The sequence below is a fragment of the Berghia stephanieae genome, chromosome 6, assembly GCF_034508935.2.
Source record: "Berghia stephanieae isolate SIO BIC M18660-M18661 chromosome 6, UCSD_Bste_1.3, whole genome shotgun sequence".
NCBI lineage: Eukaryota > Metazoa > Mollusca > Gastropoda > Nudibranchia > Aeolidiidae > Berghia > Berghia stephanieae.
In genome coordinates this window covers 23,862,142-23,889,093 of record NC_088365.1, presented here as the reverse complement: position 1 = coordinate 23,889,093, position 26,952 = coordinate 23,862,142, and the positions used below count along the sequence as shown (strand labels likewise).

The 26,952-nt window shown below is 38.7% G+C and overlaps 1 protein-coding gene across 1 annotated transcript in view; it reads right to left on the bottom strand.

Annotated features, from left to right (window-relative positions):
* Window positions 1-10,054: 10,054 nt before the first annotated feature.
* Window positions 10,055-26,952, bottom strand: part of LOC144974726 (non-structural maintenance of chromosomes element 3 homolog) — a 40,961-nt gene continuing 24,063 nt past the window's right edge. Inside the window, exons 9-10 of the mRNA XM_078917915.1 lie at window positions 19,741-19,918; window positions 10,055-13,552 (exon numbers count right to left, since the gene is read on the bottom strand). Of these exons, the coding sequence (XP_078774041.1) occupies window positions 13,427-13,552; window positions 19,741-19,918 (304 nt within the window). The 3' untranslated portion in view covers window positions 10,055-13,426. The remainder of the gene's footprint in view (window positions 13,553-19,740; window positions 19,919-26,952) is intronic.

Genomic DNA, 26,952 nt, shown 5'->3' with positions numbered 1-26,952 from the left:
TCTAGATTGAGACATCATTTGTTTTATGAGAGATATCTTGCATAGAGCCTTTTATTTTATTGTACTGACTTGGGGTTTAGTTATAGCATGTGTCCATTTTTGTACATTTTGTATATTTTGTACAATTTTGTATTCTTTGTACAATTTTGTATATTTTGTACAATATTGTATATTTTGTACAATTTTGTATATTTTGTACAATTTTGTATATTTTGTATATATTTGTGATGAATCTCTCATTGTTAAATATGTAGGCGATAATATAGCCATTTTGGGACTTTGAATAGCCAAGAATCAGAAAATGATTATATAAATCAAATTGACCATTTTTTAAATTGGTGTCAGAAACACTGCCTTGAAATTAATGATCAAAAACAAAAGAACAAATTTTTGATTTCAGAAAAACTCAGATTCCTCCAAATATAATAAAATAAAACATAAATAAACAAGAAGTTGAACTTGTCATGCAATTCAAATATTTAGAAGTGATCATTGACGAATCGGAAGAACTTCCATATACAGGCACCACTCAGGGAAGACCCGTGATCAGACAACAAATGTTTTAGTTTATATATGATATATCGATATTGGAAGAACTTCCATATACAGGCACCACTCAGGGAAGACCAGTGATCAGACAATAAATGTCATACGTTATATATAATATATATTGGAAGAACTTCCATATACAGGCACCACTCAGGGAAGACCCGTCATCAGACAACATATGTCACAGGTTATATATGATATATAGATATTGGAAGAACTTCCATATACAGGCACCACTCAGGGAAGACCAGTGATCAGACAACAAATGTCATAGGTTATATATAATATATAGATATTGGAAGAACCTCCATATACAGACACCACTCAGGGAAGACCTGTGATCAGACAACAAATGTCATAGGTTATATATAATACATAGATCTTGGAAGAACTTCCATATACAGGCACCACTCAGGGAAGACCCGTGATCAGACAACAAATTATGTCATAGGTTATATATAATATATATTGGAAGAACTTCCATATACAGGCACCACTCAGGGAAGACCCGTGATCAGACAACAAATGTCATAGGTTATATATAATATATAGATATTGGATGAACTTCCATATACAGGCACCACTCAGGGAAGACCCGTGATCCCACACCAAATATTATAGGTTATATATAATATGTAGATATTGATCAAACAATAATTAATAACGTAAAGATAAAAAGTAGAAAGTTTCAGATCAAAACATATCCCATCTTTTCCTATCATCACTTACATTATGAGCAATTTCTCTCGCCTGTATTTGGAATTTCTCACGACGAATCGCAAATTCTCGTGTAGATGGCATCTCTAGGAAACTTTGTCAAATAATGTATATCCTCCCAAAATTTAGAAATGTTGATATTAGCAGAAAGACAATGTTGCAATCTACAATACCCTTTTACTTAGTATAGTAACTTTCTGTTTAATAATCTGGTGTGTATGTGTGTGTGTGTGTGTGTGTGTGTGTTGGGATGAAGGCATTTGAAATTCTCAATGACAAGAAACATCCTTTTAAATATGAATTTACTCTCCCTGCCATCTGGCAGACGATATTTAGAGACAAAATGTAGAACAAATAGATATAAATTTACTTTCATACCCTCTGCGATTAAAGCAATAAATAAAGCACAATTTTTGATCCATTTTAATAATATACTCACACGCCAAAATGTATGGAACAACAGAAACTTCAATGCCAGAATTAATCACACCATTAATCAAACCGCGATAACGCGCTGAATTATCCAACTTGAATAATTAAGCCACAATAAAAGTGTTCGTTAAAATCTCAAAGCAATACTCATTTGGACTGTGTACTAAGTGTGATTTGTGTTACAAAACAATGATTTTGTTTATTCACCTTAACAACGCCACCATTATCCCGTTCGTCTGTCGTATTTTATTCATCCTGTTTTCTTGATAAAGGGAAAACCCGAAACGTCCACATTATTTGTTTTCGTTTACCTTACTGGTTTACATTCAATTCCACATTGGTATGTGTTAAAAACACTCTGGATGAGCACGGTTGGATTTGATAAGTCAAAATACGATCTTATCGACTTTACCAAATGGACGACTAGGTGAGTTGTTTTCATTCTTCAAGACAACACAATGGCAGAAAAGTGGACGAGAAACGCATTGGAACTTTTAAAAAACGTGTAAAAATGAAAACGCATCAATATTGGACAGAACTTTTAGAACACAGTAGAGAAGACCGGGGTGTAGGGTATGGAGGGAGTGGTAGTACTTGTACCTTTCGGTGAGAGACAGTCGCATCTTCGGATGGTCAGGATCCACTGGTCCACACCTGCATATCTAGCTCATGTCTGGCTCCTAGAAGCTGTATTGCACGCAGCGGCCACACTCCGGGACCGGGTCTCGACTGACCTGCGAAACGACATGAGTGACTCGCGTAGTAGGGTAGAATAGGTAATGTCTCACCTTCTCGTGCACAAAGTCTGGATATGGTTAGGTAGAAGTAGGCGTAGACAGCAAGTCTGTGGTAGACAAAGAGGCGCGTCTGAGACAAAATTAGATAGCGGCTATCACCGTGGAAAAGGGGGAAACCTTACCACGTATCATTCATAGTTAGTCATGGCTAGTCAGAGATATAGTGATAGAGATGCTTGTGACGTTGGGCCCCCTGCAACTAAGTATCAAGCTGTAAATATGTACAGGGAAGAGGAACAAAGTAATGTCCAAAAGATGGCACCTTATGACGTTTCTGGTGAAAAGCCCTCGGGAAAGCCAGAGACTGATCTACCTACCTTGAAGACAAGAAATGTTCCTTTAAAAATTGGCACGTGGAATGTGAGAACACTTGCTCAAGCAGGAAAGCTCCATAATCTAATTATGGAGGCAGAGGCGATGAATATGGATATCCTTGGTGTCTCAGAGACAAGATGGAAAGACAATGGAATAATAAAAAGAGACAGCCACACTTTTATTTACTCCGGAAATACTCAGCACAACAGAGGCGTTGGCATCCTGATGAAAAACAAAATTGTTAAATCAGTAACTGGGTGAACGACCGCATCCTAATGTGAAAAATCCAAGCTGAACCTTTTGATTAAGTGCTCCTACAAATTTATGCACCAACGAGTGATCACCCAGATGAGGAGGTCGAGGCACATTATGAAAATGTAAACAAGGCCCTCAAATGCATAAAATCAAGTGACATTGTTGTCGTAATGGGGGATTTCAATGCGAAAGTTGGAAACGCAGCAATCTCACAGTGCATGGGAAGTTGTGGTCTGGGAGAGTCCAACGAGAGGGGTGAACGTCTGGTCCAATTTTGCGAGTCCCACGACATGACCATAATTAATAAACACCATATTCAAACAACCAAAGAGGCGCCTATACACTTGGAAGAGCCCAGGAGATATATGCAGAAACCAAATAGATTATTTTCTCATCAAAACCAGATTCAAAAACTGTGTGACCCAATGTAAAACTTTCCCGGGTGCTGACATTGGATCGGACCATGTTCCCATCATGGTGAAAATAAAAGTTAAATTAAAAATTCCCAAACAGAAAATGGACGAACACATAAAGTACAACCTAGCTGAACTTAGAAACGAGGAGCTAAGAGCGAAATATGCTGTAGAAGTAGAAAATACGTATTATTGTCTTATGGAAGAACAAGAAGACACAAATAAAGAAACAGAAGAAACGTATAAGAGTAGAATTGATAAACAATGGTCCTCTCTTAAAGGTGCAATGACAACTACAAACGAGAAAATGATAAACAAAAAATCTAAAGAGGCAAAGAAAGAATGGATGACGAATGAGATTTTGAATCTTATGAGAGAACGGAAACATTCAAAGGGCACCCCTAGGTACAATGAACTGGACAAATCAGTAAAGAAAAAGTGTATCCAGGCTAAAGAAGACTGGCTTGATGAAAAGTGCCACCGTATTGAGAAGCTATCACATGAGAGAAACCCTGGACCAATGTTTGCTGAAATCAAGAAATTCACATATAAAAACTCTCAATCTGGCGGTTGCATCAAAGATAAATCAGGTAGACTCCTCTTTGAGGTGGAAGAAATCGCCAATAGATGGAAAGAATACGTGGAGAGCTATTCAATGCGGACAGAGGTGACAACCATATACAGTCTACGGGGACCCACAATCCTAAGATCAGAAGTAGAGAAAGCCCTATACTGCATGAAAACAGGGAAGGCCAATGGAATAGATTGGGTGTCAACAGAAATGCTGCAAGCACTGGGTGAATTTGGTGTTGATGTGATAACGGACCTTATGAATGAAATATACGAGTCAACGCACATCCTAGAAGACCTTCGCACTTCTATCTTCATACTGCTACCCAAGAAAGCGGGTGCAATTGAGTGTTCGGACTACAGAACAATCAGTCTTATGTGCCATCTACTGAAACTCCTCCTGACAATAATCCTGAAAAGAATCTCGTCAAAAGTAGATCGTGAGATTTCAGAACAGCAAACTGGATTCAAAAAGAACAGTGGCACCAGGGAGGCAATTTTCGACTTAAAAATCCTGTCAGAAAAATACTTAGAGGTCCAAAAAGACATATATGCATGTTTTATCGACTACTCAAAGGCATTTGATTCTGTTAGTCATCAGAAACTTATCCAGGACCTTGTGGCAATAGGTGTGGAAGAGAATTATGTGGCTCTATTCCCTAATCTGTACTGGCAGCAAAAGGCTCAGATAAAAGTGCAGGCAGATAAAACAGATGCAATTGAAATCAAGAAAGGAGTGCGCCAGGGATGTGTTATGTCTCCTTGCTTGTTTAATTTATACACGGAGTCTATTTTTCGGCAAGTAGAAACAGCACAAGGGTTGAAGGTTGGTGGTAACAACATCAACAATTTACGTTACGCTGACGATACTGTCCTGTTGGCGGAAAGTAAGGAAGACCTACAGAAGCTACTTTCAAAAGTGAACGGAGAGAGTAAAGAAAAGAGGCTGTTTATGAATGCGAAGAAGACAAAAACAATGGTGATAACAAAAAAGAAAGAGCCCATAGACATAGATATAGAAATAGAAGAGTGTCCAGTGGAACAAGTAAAGGAGTTCACGTACTTGGGGCAGTTGGTAACATCCGATGCAAAGTCTGACAAAGAGATCAGGAGACGAATAATGCTGGCCAAAAATGCGTTCATGAAACTAAAGCCAATCCTCACCAACACAAATATCTCTATCAGAATACGAATGAGATGCACCAAATGCTATGTGTGGTCCATTTTCTTTTATGGTTGTAAAACGTGGACACTAACCGCACAGACAGAACAACGTATTGAAGCTTTTGAGATGTGGACGTACAGGAGAATGCTGAAAATACCTTGGACAGCAAGAAAAACAAACATTGAGGCCCTCGACCTAATGGGCCAAAAACAAAAAGAACTTCTTTTGACTGCAAAGCACAAAAAGCTGTCATATTTTGGACATATGCGAAGACATGATAGTCTCGAAAAAAAGGATAATGGAGGGAAGAATTGAAGGAAAGAGAGGCAGAGGAAGACAAAGGAAATCCTGGACAGATGGCATCAAGGAAGTTACAGGACGGCGCATGGCAGACTGTAACGAGGCTGCAATGGACCGTGAAGAATGGAAGGCCATGACATCCGACGTCTGGAAAGAGATGGAACCCGGATAGATAGAGAAGACCATTACTATCAATAATATAGGCCTACCTCTACATCTTTCCAAACTTTTATGCTCCTGCCTCTGTGTGTGTGTGTGTGTGTGTGTGTGTGTGTGTGTATGTAGTGTGTGTGTAGGGGTGTGTGCAGGTGTGCGTGTGATTGAGAGAGTGTGTTTGGGTTTTCGAAACTGTTATGAAACTTCATCTTCATTTAGATATTTATATAATTTATCATTTTGATGTTTCTATATTATAATTAATTGTATTACTGTATTTTTTATCTAGGTGCTGGTGCTGGTGAATGCTGAGGTAATAGATGTTATATAGTATAAATATGTGTCATGCCTTATTAGCGTAAGGTGTTCAATTCGAATTTTCTAGCATGGCCATCATCCGTCTGAAATTTTATAACCCGAAAATTATATAGATGGAACGAAATGGCCGTCACACATCTCTTTGTTATTATTTCTAGACATAGCCGTTTTAATTATTAGTTCTCACTAAATTGTATTAATCAGACGATAACGTTTAAGGTTACATATATTTTTGTGTGTCGGTACGTTATATCTGGCTGGCGGATGTGTGAATATTTTACCTAAACACATAGCATCACTATCTTAAAGTGTTTCATACTTGAGAGAGCTATTTGAAATCCGTGTGATAACACACCTCTGTAGTCTTATCCGTATTTTTAAAAAAAATCATAATTCAAAGCGTAGTGTGAACTTTCCAATCGTCCAACACCACCCCGTCGTATTACATACTACCTTCACACTCCCCCCCCCCCCCCCCCCCCCCTTCTAAGCCAAATAAAACAACTCACAACATTGCCAGCTGGATACTTCGTTCCAACACACAAAACTGTATCATGATGCTGTGCGCTTGGCTAATAAACTCACAACATTGCCATCCGGAAATATAACGAACCAACACACAAAACTGTATAGATAGTATGCAGATGACGTCACTCAGGCCTTTGTTATTGTTTTTGCCATCCGCGTTTGTGAGTTGTTCTCACTAAACTGTATTAACCAGACTATAAAAGTTCATGGTTACACAGAGTTTGTGTGTTGGTCCGTTATACTTCCGGATGGCAATGTTGTGAACTCCTTGGCCAAGCGCATTCTATCTATAGAAATACATCCAATGGTTTCTTCAGCGCCAACCATACAGATACAGATACAGATAGATAGTATGCGCTTGGCTTAGAAGCTCAAAAATTGCCATCCGGAAGTGTAACGGACCAAAACACAAAACAATGCGTTACCTTAAACGTTTATAGTCTGGTTAATACTAATACAGTTGAGTGAGAATTACTCATTAACGCGGATGGCAAAGAGCAATCACAAAGACCTGAGTGACGTCAACATCATAATATCTATAATATAGATGCTGTGCGCTTGACTAAGAAACTCACAACATTGCCATCCGGAGATATAACGGACCAACACACAAAACTGTATAATATAGATGCTGTGCGATTGACTAAGAAACTCACAACATTGCCATCCGGAAACACACAAAACTATGTGTATCTTTGAACGTTTATAGTCTGGATAATACAGTTTAGTGAGAATTATAGTCCGTTCGGGAATATAAAAGTTATCAAAATTGAAATTAGAGTTCGGATTCGTAATCCGCGTGGAATTCTAATGTGGAAAAATACCAAATAAAAACAAAACATGAGACTGTCTCTCTCTCTCTCTCTCTCTCTCTCTCTCTCTCTCTCTCTCTCTCTTATTATAAACTGAAATGAACAAGTGAACTACGTATTGAATGATTCTTGTCAATTCTACTTAGAACTTAAAATATTATTATTATTATTATTATTATTATTATTATTATTATTATTATTATTATTATTATTATTATTATCATTATCAGCAGTTCAGTCATCGTCACCATCATCATCGGGTTATATTAATTTGCTTTTACACCGTTGGAAGAGGCCCTCCAATTTCGCGGTCGTTCACTTGAAGGGACAACAGAAACCGAGAACCCTCTGATCTCGCCGCTTTCCCCTGATTTTAGTCACCGTCACGTGCGTATGACGATCAGAAGCGGGGTGAGGTGTGGGTAGGGGATGAAAGATTGGTCTTTTCGGGGGGGGGGGGGGGGGGGGGGGGCTCGAAAATACCAAAATACAGATCTGAGCCTCGTGGAGCGTGATTAGGGTTACTAGGATACTAAAACTTTCATGCGCCCAGTTTCTAAAATCAGATGAATAGTCAGCTAGGACTTCATGTACTCTATAGATGTCACTGATAGTCGTCAGTCAGTTCCTTTAACAAGTTTATACGAGTGTGTTTCTGTCTGGGAAAGAAAAAAAAAAAAGTAGCCATTGTTTACACAACATCGATTGTTTTTGTCTCTGCTTTTCCCTTTTTTAAATAATGAAAATCGCCAAGCTGAGACAACATATATAGATAGAATGAAATTGACGTCACTAGGGTCTTTGTTATTGTTTTTTGCCATCCACGTTTATGAGTAATTCAAACTAAACTGTATTAAACCAGACTATAAAAATTCATGGTTACACAGAGTTGTGTGTGTTGGTCCGTTATACTTCCGGATGGCAATGTTGTGAGCTTCTTGGCCAAGCGCACACTATTGGGCGGTGCCACACTAAATGAATAGGGAAAGTCTGTGTCAAGCCTGTGTTGTGGGTGGGCACGTTTGTTGTTTTTGTTTTTTTGGCTCCGCCTAAAGGGAAACCTGCGTCGTGGAGGCCTCGCTAGAGAGAGAGAGAGAGAGAGAGAGAGAGAGAGAGAGAGAGAGAGAGAGAGAGAGAGATTTGTTGTTGTTGTTTGTTGCTTTAGGTCTCTTCCAACACAATTGAGGTTATATGAGAGACCGCTGAAACAAAAAAAAAAACAAGCAATCTAACAAAAATAGAACAAATGTAAATCAAAATCATAACCTAAAGATATCATAAGCTAAATTATAAATAACCAAGAACAAACAGGCAGAAGATTTACAGAAAAAAAATATCCCCTGTCAAAAATACAATCACAAACCAAAGACGCAGGATAGGCTAGTAAAGAGAAGAAGAAACGACATCACTATCGGATCGTACACCCATGCGAACATCATAGGTATATGATTCAAGGGTGATGCTCCCATCCAACCACCCGCAGAGAGAGAGAGAGAGAGAGAGAGAGAGAGAGAGAGAGAGAGAGAGAGAGAGAGAGAGAGAGAGAGAGAGAGATCAACCAATGGTATAATTTATTTCATTGACCACGACTAACAACGGCTCGTTTTTCATTGTTTTAAACTGATCACCATATTGTAGTAATGTAAGGAATTGCATTGCGCAAAACAATCAGACCGTAGCATCGTTAACTTATAGATAGAACGAAGTTGACGTCACTCAGGTTTTTGTTAGTTTTATTTTAATTTTTGCTATCCGCGTTTATGAGTAATTCTCACTTAACTGCATTATCCAGACTATAAAAGTTCATGGTTACACAGAGTTTTGTGTTTGTCCGTTATACTTCCGGATGACAACGTTGCGATATTCTAAGCCAAGCGCATTCTATCTTTAGCCTGACACTGACCAAAAATGACGTCAAAAGACAAGTCTTTGACCACAAAGTAAGATAAGTAGTGAGTTGCAAACTAAGTCCTAGAGGGTTCTAGTGTCAGGCTATAAGTTATCGATGGCTACGATCAGACCCACAATGTGTGAGTATTTATCACAATACTGTATGTTGACACTATAATGAAGGAATTGCATAGCTACATAATATGAGAACGCCATGCTTATTTTTAAATCGCCTGTGACAAGCACCGGATAATCGCCATAGACCCTTCCCCCCACCCTACCATGTTATCCCGCTTGCCTGCATTTTCAAACCATCACTTTCATGTATGTCGTCATCAAATTGTGTGGTTTATTGGCGAAAGCCTAAGATTGAATAAACTTTGAACTTTTGAACCTGTTTGTGTTGTAGAGAGAGAGAGAGAGAGTGTGTGTGTGTGTGTGTGTGTTTTGTTTTGTAAGTTTTAAGGGAGTACTCAGGAGTAAATGAAGGCATGAATAAAAATCTAGGAGACCAGGATGCGCAAACATGAGATCATATAGAAAGAACGAAGTTGACGTCACTCAGGTCTTTGTGTTTATAACCAGCCATAATTATGAGTTCTCACTAAGTTGTATCAATTAGACTATAAACGTTTAAAGTTACACATAGGTGCGTGTGTGTGTTGGTTCCGCCTTATACCGGGCTGGCGGTGTTAAGATTATTTTATCTAAGCGCATAGCTTCAATACTTGTGCAGTAGTCGCCAGTTCAAACTGTGAAAAATTAATTTTCTTTCTTTCTTTCTTCATTTTTTTTTTTTAATTCATGAAATCAAAAAGACAATAGACTTAAGAAACCATATTTTCAAATATTTATTATTGGCTGAAAACAATTTAGGTTTTGAAACAAGTCATTTTTACATGAACAACATTTGCCGAGAAGGCAGAAGGAATATAAATTGTGTTTTAACAATATCATCGGCAGTCATTACTGACTAGTGTAAAATCACTCGTTTATTAGTCTTTAAGGTGCTTACGATACATTTAGGTCATATCAGCACCAGTAAAAAGGAAGAAAATTGTACAGTAAAAACATTCTAGATGTACAATTAAAAGGACTTTGGGAAAAAGTAAGACAAAGGGGAATTGTTCAAAAAGAGAACATGTAGATTCCAAGGCTACTATCAGTGTACTTAGTTTGAGATCACCTACAAGTACAAGTCTCATCCAGACACCAGCATTACATCCCAGTAAGAGGAATTCACTCAAATGTTTACAAATTATATATTAAAAATATAAAAAATAACACAGATGATTTACAAGGAAAAGAATATCTCCCAAAACTATAACTATACATTTAACTGTTTCCCCCCCCAGCCAGGGTCAGGACAAAACCAAGTAATATCATTCCAAGACAAAGACAGAAAACAGGTTGGAAAACAGATGTAGGGGTATACAGGCCTGTAAATGGTTGGTGAAAAAAATTGTCGGAACTTTTTTAACTTGAGCACGCGAAAATAGACACAACAGGACAAAAATATGGACACAACACAGATATGACACGTCAATTGACTAGTCAAATCATGTCACTTTCCACTACTTATTTATAATGAGGTCCTTATTTTATGGTATCAACAAAAAAAAAATCCCAATTATTTGAGGTCCCAGGTCTGAGTTAGTTGTAAAATGAAAGGAAGAGAACAATTCCTACCCTTTTGAAGGATGCGTATCTAGACGTCTAGTGCTTGACACGGGAAACTGTGTATCTTCGCTCCTGTTTGTGTTAAATGTTTACGCTGATTCTTTCGTTTATTTGGATTAATTCTTATAGAAGAAGAAGAAGAAGAAGAAGAAGAAGAAGAAGAAGAAGAAGAAGAAGAAGAAGAAGAAGAAGAAGAAGAAGAAGAAGAAGAAGAAGAAGACGACGAAGAAGACGACAAAGAAGAAGAAGAGGAGGTGGTGCGGTGGTGTGAGAGCTTTCAAAGAAGAATATATATTTCGAAGAAAAATAATTATTTCCGTCTCACATCGGGACGGAACCAAAGAAATATAGAGACTGAGAAATAAGAACCGGAGATATGCATGTGTGTCGGTAGCAAAATAGAGAGAAACCTTCCGGTCCGGTTCGACACACTTCTGTGTGTGCGTTATTTACTGACTAGGTGTGTGTGTGTGTGTGAAGACGACTCGCGCAAACTTCGTAACCTCTCTCTCGCTGGCTGTGGCACAGTAGCCAGGCAGTGAATACATAAACGTTTAGCGGAGCGTGTAGGTAGCATGATAATATTATAGCTAGCTGATAGACGGCATGTTTTGTCTTTGATGCGACAAATAAGTTTTTTTGTTTTGTTTTTTTAAGTCGGCATTTGAAACGGAATAAAATCTAATTTTTTCGATAACGAAATAAGTCTTTTATTTTCTTTTTTATTGGTTCTGTTCTTTGGCGTTACGAATTTTATTTTTACTATTATCTTTTATTTATTTTATTTTTTAGCACTTATAGAGCAAAATTGTACTGTCGGAAATCCGACAATAGACGGAAGATTTACAGGCCTGTACAGCTAACTGATAGTCGGCCTAGTTGTGTTTTGTCTTTGATGCAACAAATGAAAAGTTTTTTTGTTGTTTTCTTTTTAAGTAGGCATTTAAAACAGAAGAAAATCTGATTTTTTCGAGGAATGAAATAAAACTCTTTTATTTTCTATCTTATTGGTTCTTTTCTTTGATGTTACGAATTTTATTTTTACTATTATTTTTTTTTTTAATATTAGCACTTATAGAACAAAATCGTACTGTTGGAAATCCGACAATAGTCGGAATATTTACAGGCCTGGGTATAAAAGACACAACACTCCGTCCACTATGGGAGCGCAGCAGGTATTCGGACTCGGTTCCTTTCAGGAAAGAAGCAAAGACCGTACTGCTGAGCCATGCTGCACCCCACCGGTGGACTGACCTGCTTTAATATTTTAAAAGTCATTAAAACTAAAACTACCTAAATAGAATATTTCTTAAACCGGATATTTACAAATGTAAAATGGAACTTATCTGTACAAAAAGCAGGTGTGTGCAATACCCATGGGTGAAATGGATTAAAAAACTTAAGCTTTTATATAGCGCAGTATCCACTAAAGGTGCTCAAAGTGCTTTACAAAGGGTCTCTCACCAACAAAACATGTAGAATGAGACACGATGCCTTATAGGCAATATTACAAATATTTTCAACAGAAACAACACCAGGTTATCATGTTACATCTGAATACGGTGAAAGAATGTTATATATCGCAATATCCACTAAACGTTCTGAAAGCCTTCTCTTGAACCCAGGACCGTCCGATCCAAAAGCGTGTGTCATAGCCGCTTGACCTACTTTCACCCATGAATGCCAACTACTGGAGGTGCCTAAATTAACAAATAAGACTGTGAGAAAAATAAAAATTAGTGAATAGGACTCAAATAAAAGGGGACAAAACAAAACGAACAAATTTTTGGTCTTTGGCTTTCCTCAAGTTACACACAAAACACACAGCAAATGACAAGAGGGAAACAATTACTCAAATTACACACAAAACACAAAGCAAATGACAAGAGGGAAACAATTACTCAAATTACACACAAAACACACAGCAAATGACAAGAGGGAAACAATTACTCAAATTACACACAAAACACAAAGCAAATGACAAGAGGGAAACAATTACTCAAATTACACACAAAACACAAAGCAAATGACAAGAGGGAAACGATTACTCAAATTACACACAAAACACACAGCAAATGACAAGAGGGAAACAATTACTCAAATTACACACAAAACACACAGCAAATGACAAGAGGGAAACAATTACTCAAAGTACACACAAAACACACAGCAAATGACAAGAGGGAAACAATTACTCAAATTACACACAAAACACAAAGCAAATGACAAGAGGGAAACAATTACTCAAATAACACACAAAACACACAGCAAATGACAAGAGGGAAACAATTACTCAAATTACACACAAAACACACAGCAAATGACAAGAGGGAAACAATTTTATTTTTTTTTAATTTTATCTCTCACACTATATGCATGTTTAGTGAGTAACCCGAATTAGGCCAAAAGCTGAAATGTTGTTTTCTTTTGTATTGCCCCCTGTTATATGAATCAGATTCACTAACTATATTGATGTCTCCACCTGTATATTGCAAATGGTAGTCAATGGTTAGAATGGCCATAATGCAATCAGAGAACCTCCATTGGTTCATGACCGTTTCGACTTCCTTGTGCTGCAGCTGTTGCTCCTCCTCCTTCTTCCTCCTGTACTTGTTGCCACTGGTGTAACCAAGCCTCAGGTTCACACTGATATGTCTAACAGAGATATATAAAACAAAATGTTCACATTGATATATCGGACAAACAGATATAAAACAAAATGTTCACATTGATATATCAGACAGAGATATATAAAACAAAATGTTCACATTGATATATCGGACAAACATATATAAAACAAAATGTTCACATTGATATATCGGACAGAGATATATAAAATAAAATGTTCACACTGATATATCGGACAGAGATATAGAAAACAAAGTGAGAAACTTGGTATATATTCGTTTTTGTTTGTTTTTAACAGTTTTACCGAGCTTTTAGATTATTTCAGCACTAATAAACAGGAAGAAGATTTGTTAAAAGTAGTCCTTCAGGGCCATTGGGCCCATAAAGCCAAAGTTTATTCCAGTTTCTACAGTGTGAAACGGACAATAGCAATTGCTTGCAATCCTTTGAACAGGATGCTAGTCTATCGCAAAGTACTTTCCACCAAATCTAATAGACACAGCTACCCATTCATTCACTACTGGGTGGATAGGGCGGCCAGAAAAAATCTCGATTGCACCCGGGATGGATCTCTGTCCCATTCCGTGTGAAGCGAGACCTCTACCAGGATGGATCTCTGTCCCATTCCGTGTGAAGCGAGTACTCTACCAGGATGGATCTCTGTCCCATTCCGTGTGAAGCGAGAACTCTACCAGGATGGATCTCTGTCCCATTCCGTGTGAAGCGAGAACTCTACCAGGATGGATCTCGGTCCCATTCCGTGTGAAGCGAGTACTCTACAGGGATGGATCTCGGTCCCATTCCGTGTGAAGCGAGACCTCTACCGGGATGGATCTCTGTCCCATTCCGTGTGAAGCGAGAACTCTACCAGGATGGATCTCTGTCCCATTCCGTGTGAAGCGAGTACTCTACCGGGATGGATCTCTGTCCCATTCCGTGTGAAGCGAGTACTCTACAGGGATGGATCTCGGTCCCATTCCGTGTGAAGCGAGTACTCTACAGGGATGGATCTCGGTCCCATTCCGTGTGAAGCGAGACCTCTACCGGGATGGATCTCTGTCCCATTCCGTGTGAAGCGAGAACTCTACCAGGATGGATCTCTGTCCCATTCCGTGTGAAGCGAGAACTCTACCAGGATGGATCTCTGTCCCATTCCGTGTGAAGCGAGAACTCTACCAGGATGGATCTCTGTCCCATTCCGTGTGAAGCGAGAACTCTACCAGGATGGATCTCGGTCCCATTCCGTGTGAAGCGAGTACTCTACAGGGATGGATCTCGGTCCCATTCCGTGTGAAGCGAGTACTCTACCAGGATGGATCTCTGTCCCATTCCGTGTGAAGCGAGAACTCTACCAGGATGGATCTCTGTCCCATTCCGTGTGAAGCGAGTAAGTACTCTACCGGGATGGATCTCTGTCCCATTCCGTGTGAAGCGAGTACTCTACCAGGATGGATCTCTGTCCCATTCCGTGTGAAGCGAGTACTCTACCAGGATGGATCTCTGTCCCATTCCGTGTGAAGCGAGTACTCTACCGGGATGGATCTCGGTCCCATTCCGTGTGAAGCGAGTACTCTACAGGGATGGATCTCGGTCCCATTCCGTGTGAAGCGAGTACTCTACCGGGATGGATCTCGGTCCCATTCCGTGTGAAGCGAGTACTCTACCGGATGGATCTCTGTCCCATTCCGTGTGAAGCGAGTACTCTACCGGGATGGATCTCGTCCCATTCCGTGTGAAGCGAGTACTCTACCGGGATGGATCTCGGTCCCATTCCGTGTGAAGCGAGTACTCTACAGGGATGGATCTCGGTCCCATTCCGTGTGAAGCGAGTACTCTACCAGGATGGATCTCTGTCCCATTCCGTGTGAAGCGAGAACTCTACCAGGATGGATCTCTGTCCCATTCCGTGTGAAGCGAGAACTCTACCAGGATGGATCTCTGTCCCATTCCGTGTGAAGCGAGTAAGTACTCTACCGGGATGGATCTCTGTCCCATTCCGTGTGAAGCGAGAACTCTACCAGGATGGATCTCTGTCCCATTCCGTGTGAAGCGAGTACTCTACCAGGATGGATCTCTGTCCCATTCCGTGTGAAGCGAGTACTCTACCGGGATGGATCTCGGTCCCATTCCGTGTGAAGCGAGTACTCTACAGGGATGGATCTCGGTCCCATTCCGTGTGAAGCGAGTACTCTACCGGGATGGATCTCGGTCCCATTCCGTGTGAAGCGAGTACTCTACCGGGATGGATCTCTGTCCCATTCCGTGTGAAGCGAGTACTCTACCGGGATGGATCTCGGTCCCATTCCGTGTGAAGCGAGTACTCTACCGGGATGGATCTCGGTCCCATTCCGTGTGAAGCGAGTACTCTACAGGGATGGATCTCGGTCCCATTCCGTGTGAAGCGAGTACTCTACCGGGATGGATCTCTGTCCCATTCCGTGTGAAGCGAGTACTCTACCAGGATGGATCTCGGTCCCATTCCGTGTGAAGCGAGTACTCTACCAACAGAGCTTTCAGGGTCCCCCAGGAGGAAGATAATAGTAAAAAAGTCTTAAACAAAAAAAATGATAAGAGAGATGATTTCCAAGAAAAAAAAGAGAACATCATTTCCGAAACAAATACTATAGATCTGACTGTTTCTCAGCCTATGTACTCCAGCCAGGAACGAGACAAAATCATTCCAAGAAAAGAACATGGAAAAGGAATAGAGATATAGGAGGAAAGATCAAAACAAAGCAAAAGTGTCCCCTTGCTCACTACAGAAGGATGGTGTGTCTCATGAATGTAAAAGAAAGGACCTTCAACACAGTGGGCGTTGTATTCTTTTCCTTTGTTAAAATATAATGACTTCTGCCATACGCAGGGCCATTTCAATTTTATATGGATACTGGGTCTAAATCTCAAGTGTTTACCAAGAAAAGAGCTACTTCCTGTATGACAAGTAATAACAGCTGATCGACCCACTGGAAATTTACCTTCATTGGCCATCTAGTCATCCCTATCTATGGTATATCTGATAAAAAACAGTAAAGGAGTTGAGTCCTTCAGAGGCAAAAGGAGCAGGTGTTTATCCCGGTTTCTATAATGCTAAATGGACAATAGCAATTGCTTGATACCCTTAGGATAGAATGCTAATCTATTGCAAAGTAATTCCCCCCCCCCCCAATCCCCTGATTTAAGAGACCAAGCTACCCAATCACTCCTGGGTGGACAAAGAGGTCTGAAAAAATTCTTCACTTCACCCTGGATGGATCTCCTGTTAAGTGACTGCTCTACCAAATGAACTTTCAGCACCCCCTTCGACATGGCTGACCATCAACTATTCATTGTTAAGTGACTGCTCTACCAAATGAACTTTCAGGACCCCCTTCGACATGGCTGACCATCAACTATTCATTGTTAAGTGACTGCTCCACCAAATGAACTTTCAGGACCCCCTTCGACATGGCTGACCATCAACTATTCATTGTTAAGTGACTGCTCCACCAAATGAACTTTCAGGACCCCCTTCGACATGGCTGACCATCAACTATTCATTGTTAAATGACTGCTCCACCAAATGAACTTTCAGGACCCCCTTCGACATGGCTGACCACCAACTATTCATTGTTAAGTGACTGCTCCACCAAATGAACTTTCAGGACCCCCTTCGACATGGCTGACCATCAACTATTCATTGTTAAGTGACTGCTCTACCAAATGAACTTTCAGGACCCCCTTCGACATGGCTGACCATCAACTATTCATTGTTAAGTGACTGCTCCACCAAATGAACTTTCAGGACCCCCTTCGACATGGCTGACCATCAACTATTCATTGATAAGTGACTGCTCCACCAAATGAACTTTCAGGACCCCCTTCGACATGACTGACCATCAACTATTCATTGTTAAGTGACTGCTCCACCAAATGAACTTTCAGGACCCCTTCGACATGGCTGACCATCAACTATTCATTGTTAAGTGACTGCTCCACCAAATGAACTTTCAGGACCCCCTTCGACATGGCTGACCATCAACTATTCATTGTTAAGTGACTGCTCTACCAAATGAACTTTCAGGACCCCCTTCGACATGGCTGACCATCAACTATTCATTGTTAAGTGACTGCTCCACCAAATGAACTTTCAGGACCTCCTTCGACATGGCTGACCATCAACTATTCATTGTTAAATGACTGCTCCACCAAATGAACTTTCAGGACCCCCTTCGACATGGCTGACCATCAACTATTCATTGTTAAGTGACTGCTCCACCAAATGAACTTTCAGGACCCCCTTCGACATGGCTGACCATCAACTATTCATTGTTAAATGACTGCTCCACCAAATGAACTTTCAGGACCCCCTTCGACATGGCTGACCATCAACTATTCATTGTTAAGTGACTGCTCCACCAAATGAACTTTCAGGACCCCCTTCGACATGGCTGACCATCAACTATTCATTGTTAAGTGACTGCTCCACCAAATGAACTTTCAGGACCCCCTTCGACATGGCTGACCATCAACTATTCATTGTTAAGTGACTGCTCCACCAAATGAACTTTCAGGACCCCCTTCGACATGGCTGACCATCAACTATTCATTGTTAAGTGACTGCTCCAACAAATGAACTTTCAGGACCCCCTTCGACATGGCTGACCATCAACTATTCATTGTTAAGTGACTGCTCCACCAAATGAACTTTCAGGACCCCCTTCGACATGGCTGACCATCAACTATTCATTGTTAAGTGACTGCTCCACCAAATGAACTTTCAGGACCCCCTTCGACATGGCTGACCATCAACTATTCATTGTTAAGTGACTGCTCCACCAAATGAACTTTCAGGACCCCCTTCGACATGGCTGACCATCAACTATTCATTGTTAAGTGACTGCTCCACCAAATGAACTTTCAGGACCCCCTTCGACATGGCTGACCATCAACTATTCATTGTTAAGTGACTGCTCCACCAAATGAACTTTCAGGACCCCCTTCGACATGGCTGACCATCAACTATTCATTGTTAAGTGACTGCTCCACCAAATGAACTTTCAGGACCCCCTTCGACATGGCTGACCATCAACTATTCATTGTTAAGTGACTGCTCCACCAAATGAACTTTCAGGACCCCCTTCGACATGGCTGACCATCAACTATTCATTGTTAAGTGACTGCTCCACCAAATGAACTTTCAGGACCCCCTTCGACATGGCTGACCATCAACTATTCATTGTTAAGTGACTGCTCCACCAAATGAACTTTCAGGACCCCCTTCGACATGGCTGACCATCAACTATTCATTGTTAAGTGACTGCTCCACCAAATGAACTTTCAGGACCCCCTTCGACATGGCTGACCATCAACTATTCATTGTTAAGTGACTGCTCTATGAAATGAACTTTCAGGACCCCCTTCGACATGGCTGACCATCAACTATTCATTGTTAAGTTTTTTTTTTGTTTGTTTGTTGCTTTAGGTCTCTTCCAACACAATTGAGGTTATATGAGAGACCGCTGAAACAAAAAAACAAGCAATCTAACAAAAATAGTACAAATGTAAATCAAAATCATAACCTAAAGATATCATAAGCTAAATTATAATAACCAAGAACAAACAGGCAGAAGATTTACAGAAAAAAAAATATCCCCTGTCAAAAATACAATCACAAACCAAAGACGCAGGATAGGCTAGTAAAGAGAAGAAGAAACGACATCACTATCGGATCGTACACCCATGCGAACATCATAGGTATATGATTCAAGGGTGATGCTCCCATCCAACCACCCGCCATTGTTAAGTGACTGCTCCACCAAATGAACTTTCAGGATCCCCTTCGACATGGCTGACCATCAACTATTCATTGTTAAGTGACTGCTCTACCAAATGAACTTTCAGGACCCCCTTCGACATGGCTGACCATCAACTATTCATTGTTAAGTGACTGCTCTACCAAATGAACTTTCAGGACCCCCTTCGACATGGCTGACCATCAACTATTCATTGTTAAGTGACTGCTCCACCAAATGAACTTTTAGGACCCCCTTCGACATGGCTGACCATCAACTATTCATTGTTAAGTGACTGCTCCACCAAATGAACTTTCAGGACCCCCTTCGACATGGCTGACCATCAACTATTCATTGAAGTTCCTAAAGAAAAATAACAACCGATTACGACGAACAAAGAATCCTTAATTTCCTGCCTCCACTTTATTTCAAGTACCGACTTACATCTGAAACCAATGACAAAGCATTTCTTTTCTTGAATTCGTGTGCAGCTCTCTGTCCCCATCTATACTCTTTGATGACTGCATCAGCTGTAGCTTGATTCTTTATCTCAATATATCCCTGTCTGACAAATTCTTCATTAATTACACTTTTCACATCACCAAAAGTGCCATGGGACTCTCTACAGATGAAAAATCAACAAGAAAAAGGCTATTATTACTTTAAAAATCAACAAGATAGCCATCAATAAAAAAGCTATTATTACTTTAAAAATCAACAGGATAGCCATCAATAAAAAAGCTATTATTACTTTAAAAATCAACAAGATGGCCATCAATAAAAAAGCTATTATTACTTTTAAAATCAACAAGATAGCCATCAATAAAAAAGCTATTATTACTTTAAAAATCAACAAGATGGCCATCAATAAAAAAGCTATTATTACTTTAAAAATCAACAAGATAGTCATCAATAAAAAAGCTATTATTAATTTAAAAATCAACAAGATAGTCATCAATAAAAAAGCTATTATTACTTTAAAAATCAACAAGATAGCCATCAATAAAAAAGCTATTGTTACTTTAAAAATCAACAAGATAGTCATCAATAAAAAAGCTATTATTACTTTAAAAATCAACAAGATAGCCATCAATAAAAAAGCTATTATTACTTTAAAAATCAACAAGATAGTCATCAATAAAAAAGCTATTATTACTTTTAAAATCAACAAGATAGTCATCAATAAAAAAGCTATTATTACTTTAAAAATCAACAAGATAGCCATCAATAAAAAAGCTATTATTACTTTAAAAATCAACAAGATAGCCATCAATAAAAAAGCTGTTATTACTTTAAAAATCAACAAGATAGCCATCAATTAAAAAGCTATTATTACTTTAAAAATCAACATAATATGAAAAAAAAGGAAAAAAACACACGCGTACACTTTTTTAAATGATGGAAAATCAGATTGACCATGGTTTGAGTCACACATGGTCTCAATAGCATAAACTTTTTCTTTATGATACACTGATGATTTGTCTTATTGCAATATGCAGCATGGGATTGGGGCATAGTGACCTTTACTAATAGTCAGTTTTAAGGTATAATTAGCTGATTTCGAATGGGCCGAGTTCTCAGCCTTCTCGATTCTCAATCCACTTTCGATTTGACTCTTTCGAGCACAAAGCTTGAATTTCATTTTGGTTTCAACGGTGTCTTTATTCTCTTTGGACTATTTACTATGACATAATTTACATATATTTCTACTTCATTTTATATTACCCTTAATTCATTGTGTTTATTTCATAGCATTTTTACACTTTACACGTAATTTCATGCTCTAGCCTCGGCTGACTCAACGGTGAAAAGATAACAAACACACATCAACAAATTTACTAGTCTAAACTTTGATCTCTTTGGTTGTCAACAGCTTCACACTTCAGACTTTATTGACAATTTCTTATCACTTGTATTTTACTGACTTGTTTGAGATGGTCTTCTTTGCCTTTCCTTCACGTTCACTCCTTCTCTATTGCCTGTTAGTTTCTTTTATCTTTCACTATTTCAATCGAATTTTTAAAAATTCTTATTTGTTACTCTCTCCATATATAATATCAGCAATGTAGTCTGTCTCATTAAAAACAAGAATGTTTGGGGTTGGGTGGGAGAAAGAGTGGTGGTGGTCCTATGCTAGTTTACATCAAATTTTAATTGTCATTATGTCATAGGAAGTGAACCCCCCCCCCCCCCCTTTTCACTCTCCAACCACCACATCTTCATCACAACCACTATTACTACCCCCACCACCATAACCACCACATCACCACTACTACTACAACCACCACCGCAACATCATCATCACTACCACTGCTACTACATTCAATAATACCACATCATCTTAACTACACTTCTACAACCACCAGCACCACATCACCATCAGTACCACTACTACTACAACCACCACAACCACATCATCACTACCACTACTTCTGCAACCACCACATCATCATCACTACCTCTACTACTACAACCACCACCACCACATTATCATCACTACTACTACAACTACCACCACAACATCAACACAACCACTACTGCAACCACCACCACCACATCATCACTTCCACTACTATTAATACAACCACCACCACATTATCATCACTATCACTACTGCTATACAACCACCACCACCATATCATCATCACTACCACTACTGCTAAAACTACAACCACCACCACCATCACCACATCATCATCACTACCACTACTACTACAACCACCAACACCACATCACACTCTCTACCACCAGTTCTACAATCACTACCATTAGATTTTGGAGCTTTACTTCAATTGAAATAAGGAAACTTTGGGATTGTGTTTACATATCATAATATAGTTCTAAACAGTTATCTATTTAAAACGATACAATATATGTAAACACAATGCCAAATACCATCCCAATTCCCTTTTCTTGTGTGAGGAAATTCCTCTTTCGGCATTGAAATTTCTCCGAGTGGTGTCTGAAATTCCTGTAAGCCAAATGTAAAGTTGGCGTCTCTGCAGATAAAAAAAAAACAAAAAAAACAAAACAAAAAACAAAAAACAAAAAAGGAAAAGAAACAAAATAGCCAAACTTTTTTCAGAGTAGTAACTTTCTAGTAAATTTGGACCGTTTTTAGTGGTGTGTATTATTTATTTCATTTTCAATATTGGCAGAGGTCAATTCTAATTCAGTACTATTTTTTTTTATCATGCAACTTCCTAGAAACTGTATTGTCAGATTGTGTTGACTGGATCTTCTACTACTTCCATTGTGCCAATTTCTATTAAAATACTATTCCTAAATGTAGCAATGACTATCCCGCACAAATCCTTGGTATTATTCTTAAATATAGCAATGACTATCCCACACAAATCCTTGGTACTATTCCTAAATATAGCAATGACTATCCCATACAAATCCTTGGTACTATTCCTAAATATAGCAATGACTATCCCACACAAATCCTTGGTACTATTCCTAAATGTAGCAATGACTATCCCACACAAATCCTTGGTACTATTCCTCAATATAGCAATGACTATCCCGCACAAATCCTTGGTACTATTCCTAAATATAGCAATGACTATCCTGCACAAATCCTTGGTACTATTCCTAAATGTAGCAATGACTATCCCGCACAAATCCTTGGTACTATTCCTAAATACAGCAATGACTGTCCCGCATAAATCCTTGGTACTATTCCTAAATGTAGCAATGACTATCTCGCACAAAGCCTTGGTACTATTCCTAAACAATGACTATCCCACACAAATCCTTGGTACTATTCCTAAATGTAGCAATGACTATCCCGCACAAATCCTTGGTACTATTCCTAAATGTAGCAATGACTATCCCGCACAAATCCTTGGGCCTCTTTTTCGCTCGCGAAGTGCCCAAGTTCGTGACAAAATACGGCCATTTCGTATATGCTATTTTGAAAATCTAATTACAGCATTGTTTACCCATGAAAATTTGGCAAGTGAAGAGGTTACTTTAGGTTGTGTCAAAAGGCAAAATTCGTGCAGTCACTAGAAATTCAATAAAAATTCGTTTTTGTGCTTTCTAGTGAAATATTTCTGAAACTACCGGGAGTGGAGGTTTTGCCACTGACAAGGTAAAATATGAACATTTCTTCTTTTTATTTGTAAAATTTCATTTAAATATGATGAGTAATTTTCCCATATTTTACAAAACATCATGCCAAGTTGCACTTCATTCATTAAAGACATAAAGCCCCCCTACAGCCAGACTCACAATTACGAGCTTGAGACGGTGTCACACACAAACTCAGTGACACGCACGGTAAAGCACTTTCTGATTGGTCGACCTCATTCACGACTAGTCAAAATGTCTGCGTTGTCTCATTTTTTTTGTTTTATGACAGAGGGGTGTTTATCTCGTCCTATCGCATTTATGTTCAATAAACGGTTGATAATATGTCTGTTTAATTCACATGAATTGAAGGAATTATGTTGTTAAAAGTTCTCGATTGCAATTTGGTCTACAATCTCAGCATGGATTTAATTATTGTGTTCCAAGTCACGTTCAGCCATAACCTTTGACCCCTTTGAAATTAACTTGTCCTATTTCTCTTTTCCTTTCGTTTCTGTAAGCAATCTCTCTCTCTCTGTGTATTCCTATACTCATTTCTTTATCTCTCTCTCTCTCTCTCTGTATTCCTATACTCATTTCTTTATCTCTCTCTCTCTCTCTCACTCTCTCTCTGCATTCCTATACTTATTTCTTTATCTCTCACAGCGTACACAACGACAACAGTTTAGTTGAGACGGTATCCCGTTCCTGACACCTGCTGACCCGGTCACGGTGAGCGGTCAATCACAGAGAGGAATTTACCTACGGGGATTGCCGTTTCACTCAATTTAACAATGTTTTGTTTTATTGTCTGTTAGACACCCATATTGAATGAGTTGAAATATCACGATTTGGTATAAAAGTTTATATTTTCTACTTTTACTGTGTGTTTTTTATTTTTTCATAGTATTACTAGATTTCTCAATATAAGTTATCAATGAACGGTAACAAATTACACAAAAAATATAGTGGGTGCAACATTTCAAAAATTAGAGAAAAAAAAACGTTGCTATGGATTTGTCTGAATTTTATGTATTATAAAGACAAGATGTAAATACTTCTCACAAAAAACGTATTTTTCCTCAACAAAAATATATCCGCTACGAGCATTCAAACTCGTCAGTGTAGTTTGGGGCTGGTCTTTAACTGCATTGCATTGATGACAAATCGCATTTTATTCATATCATTGATAATGTCGGATGCTCTTTTTTTCCCAATTTTGCTGTTGTTTGGTGACAGCTCTCTGTGCCTTGTTCTCCAAGAAGTCTAAGTCCAAACTTATATTGAGTGATGTGTGGTATGCAGTGGTACTCAAGGAGGTGTTGTTTTGGGATTATTTTGTTTGGAAAATATTTTCTGTATGTATCCGTGTAATGTTTTATTGCACTTTGAATATATTGGATTGTGTCTGCTTTGATTGATTTTGTGTGTGAAATAGAGTTGTGCACATGACTATAGGCCTTGTTTATATTGTCGAAAATTAATCCAATACTGCATGCGTCATCAATGATGAGTGGGTCGTGGGTGCAATTCTTTGTTTGTTGGATAATTGTAAGTGTAGACTTTTTCTTGTATTTGTGGCAGTGGTTGCCAATGAATGACCTGCTGTGGTAAGCCTGTTTTGTAATGCGGTATTCTGTCCAATTCAGAAGCAATAGGACCATCCCTGAGGGTGAGTGGCTCGTGCATGAGATTTGAAAGTCTCTCCTGCGTTTTGGAGTTTGTTGTTATATTCTACTCTGTCGATATCAAACATGCAAGTGCAACCCGTTTCAAGGTTGATTTATTTATTATAAGCGTATTGGCAATGAGCAAATACAAAGAAGCTAATGAGTCGTGTGTTCAATGTGCTTTATAATGTGTACTTTTTACACATAAATTATGAGTGTGCTCCTTGCTTGTCCAATGCCGTGTCAGTCCCATAGACTAAAAGAATGTCACTAGAATAATTTGAACATTTAAATGGTTTCTTGCGGGCACGTTTCTATTTCTGTGTTAAACAAATCATACCACATGTCCTACATAATGAATTCACTGCTTGGTTATGACTTGCAGTTGTGTGGTCCATGCTGTAAGAGAAAATTCAAAATTGACTGAGCGATGTAAGCAATGATATAGTGAATTAATGAATAAAATGAGTTTTAAAACACTCTGTATTACTTCTCATATCCATGCATACATAACAGCGTACATAAAATTTGGAAAAAGAAAAACCAAATACTTCACCCCATTTGGTGAAAGAAAGGGGGGGGGGGGGCAGGAAAATTCTAACAAGCAGTTGAGCTAAGTTGAGGCCCAACACACAATGTCATTTAAAATTAAACATTAGCAAGATAATTCAAATTATGCAATTTAAAAATCAAATTAACTCATCATTGAAAAAAATAAAAAATAAAAATATAATTAACAATAAAACCGCAGCGAAATATTACGTTTCAAGAACAAGGCTAAAGAGGTAATATCATTATTACCTGACCTACGGCGGAAAAATAATCATTACAAAATAATGAAAACTGAAGAGTAAATGAAACTTACCTCATTTCTTAGTAAAACTTGTGCCTTGTGAATCACACCAACAAAAATTGAAGTTTATAGCAACGTTTTTTTAGAATCCTGAGGTAATTACAAGTAATTTTATTTAAATGTTATAGAAAAATAGGTGAATTTGAATCACGGCTTGTGGAATAAGTACTGGAGATATTGAAATAAAAATTGGACCGATGGAAAGAGGAGGTCTGCGAGAATTCTTTGCATTTGGGTGGAATTGCATCGTCACGAAGATCGTGAGGTTAATTGGTACGGAAATCATCCATTGGTATCACCCAATGCAGGTCAAATCAACGTTCTGGGAAATGATATTGGCTGACCGCTGTTGACCCCGGTTACCTGTCGGGTGAGGTTACGTCGGCGCTCGGAACAGCGGGAAACTAAACGGTCAGATTTATAGTGCAGTTTAGACGCCGTGCTCTCTCTCTCTCTATCTGTGTGTGTGTGTGTGTGTGTGTTTTTATACCATCCAGCTCTAAAACTATATAAGTTAGAACTCTTCTGGTGTCTTCATCATATTCTCTCTCAAATTTGCCATAAAATTGCCATGTTTCAATCTCTTATTCCACTTATTCCGCGAGATACAGCCATAAATCGAAAAAAAAAAAAAAAGCCGAAAAAGTGTCTCATATTTTCACGTTTTATTCCTCTTTGAGGGTCATCCAAATAAATGACACCTTTGAAACTGCATAACTATTTTATTTCTAAATGGATTTTCAAAATTCAAAAACATTTTTAATCAATTGAAATAGGGATTTGATTTTAGATAAGAATTTCAATCAAAAAGAGAAGGAAAAAAAAACATTTTTCATAGTCATTGCTACTAAATGTCTTTAAATCTCTTCCTATTTTATTTTACTTTGTGCGTTTCTGATTGCTTGATGTGTGTAGTTTGACTGAAACCAGTGGCTATGGTCGATGGTGACAAGTGTGAGCCACAATGTTGCCTTTATGTTTCACACAAACTCTACATGTTGAATTGTGTGGAATTGTTTATAAATGTAAAAAGGACATTGATTTTATAAATAATGC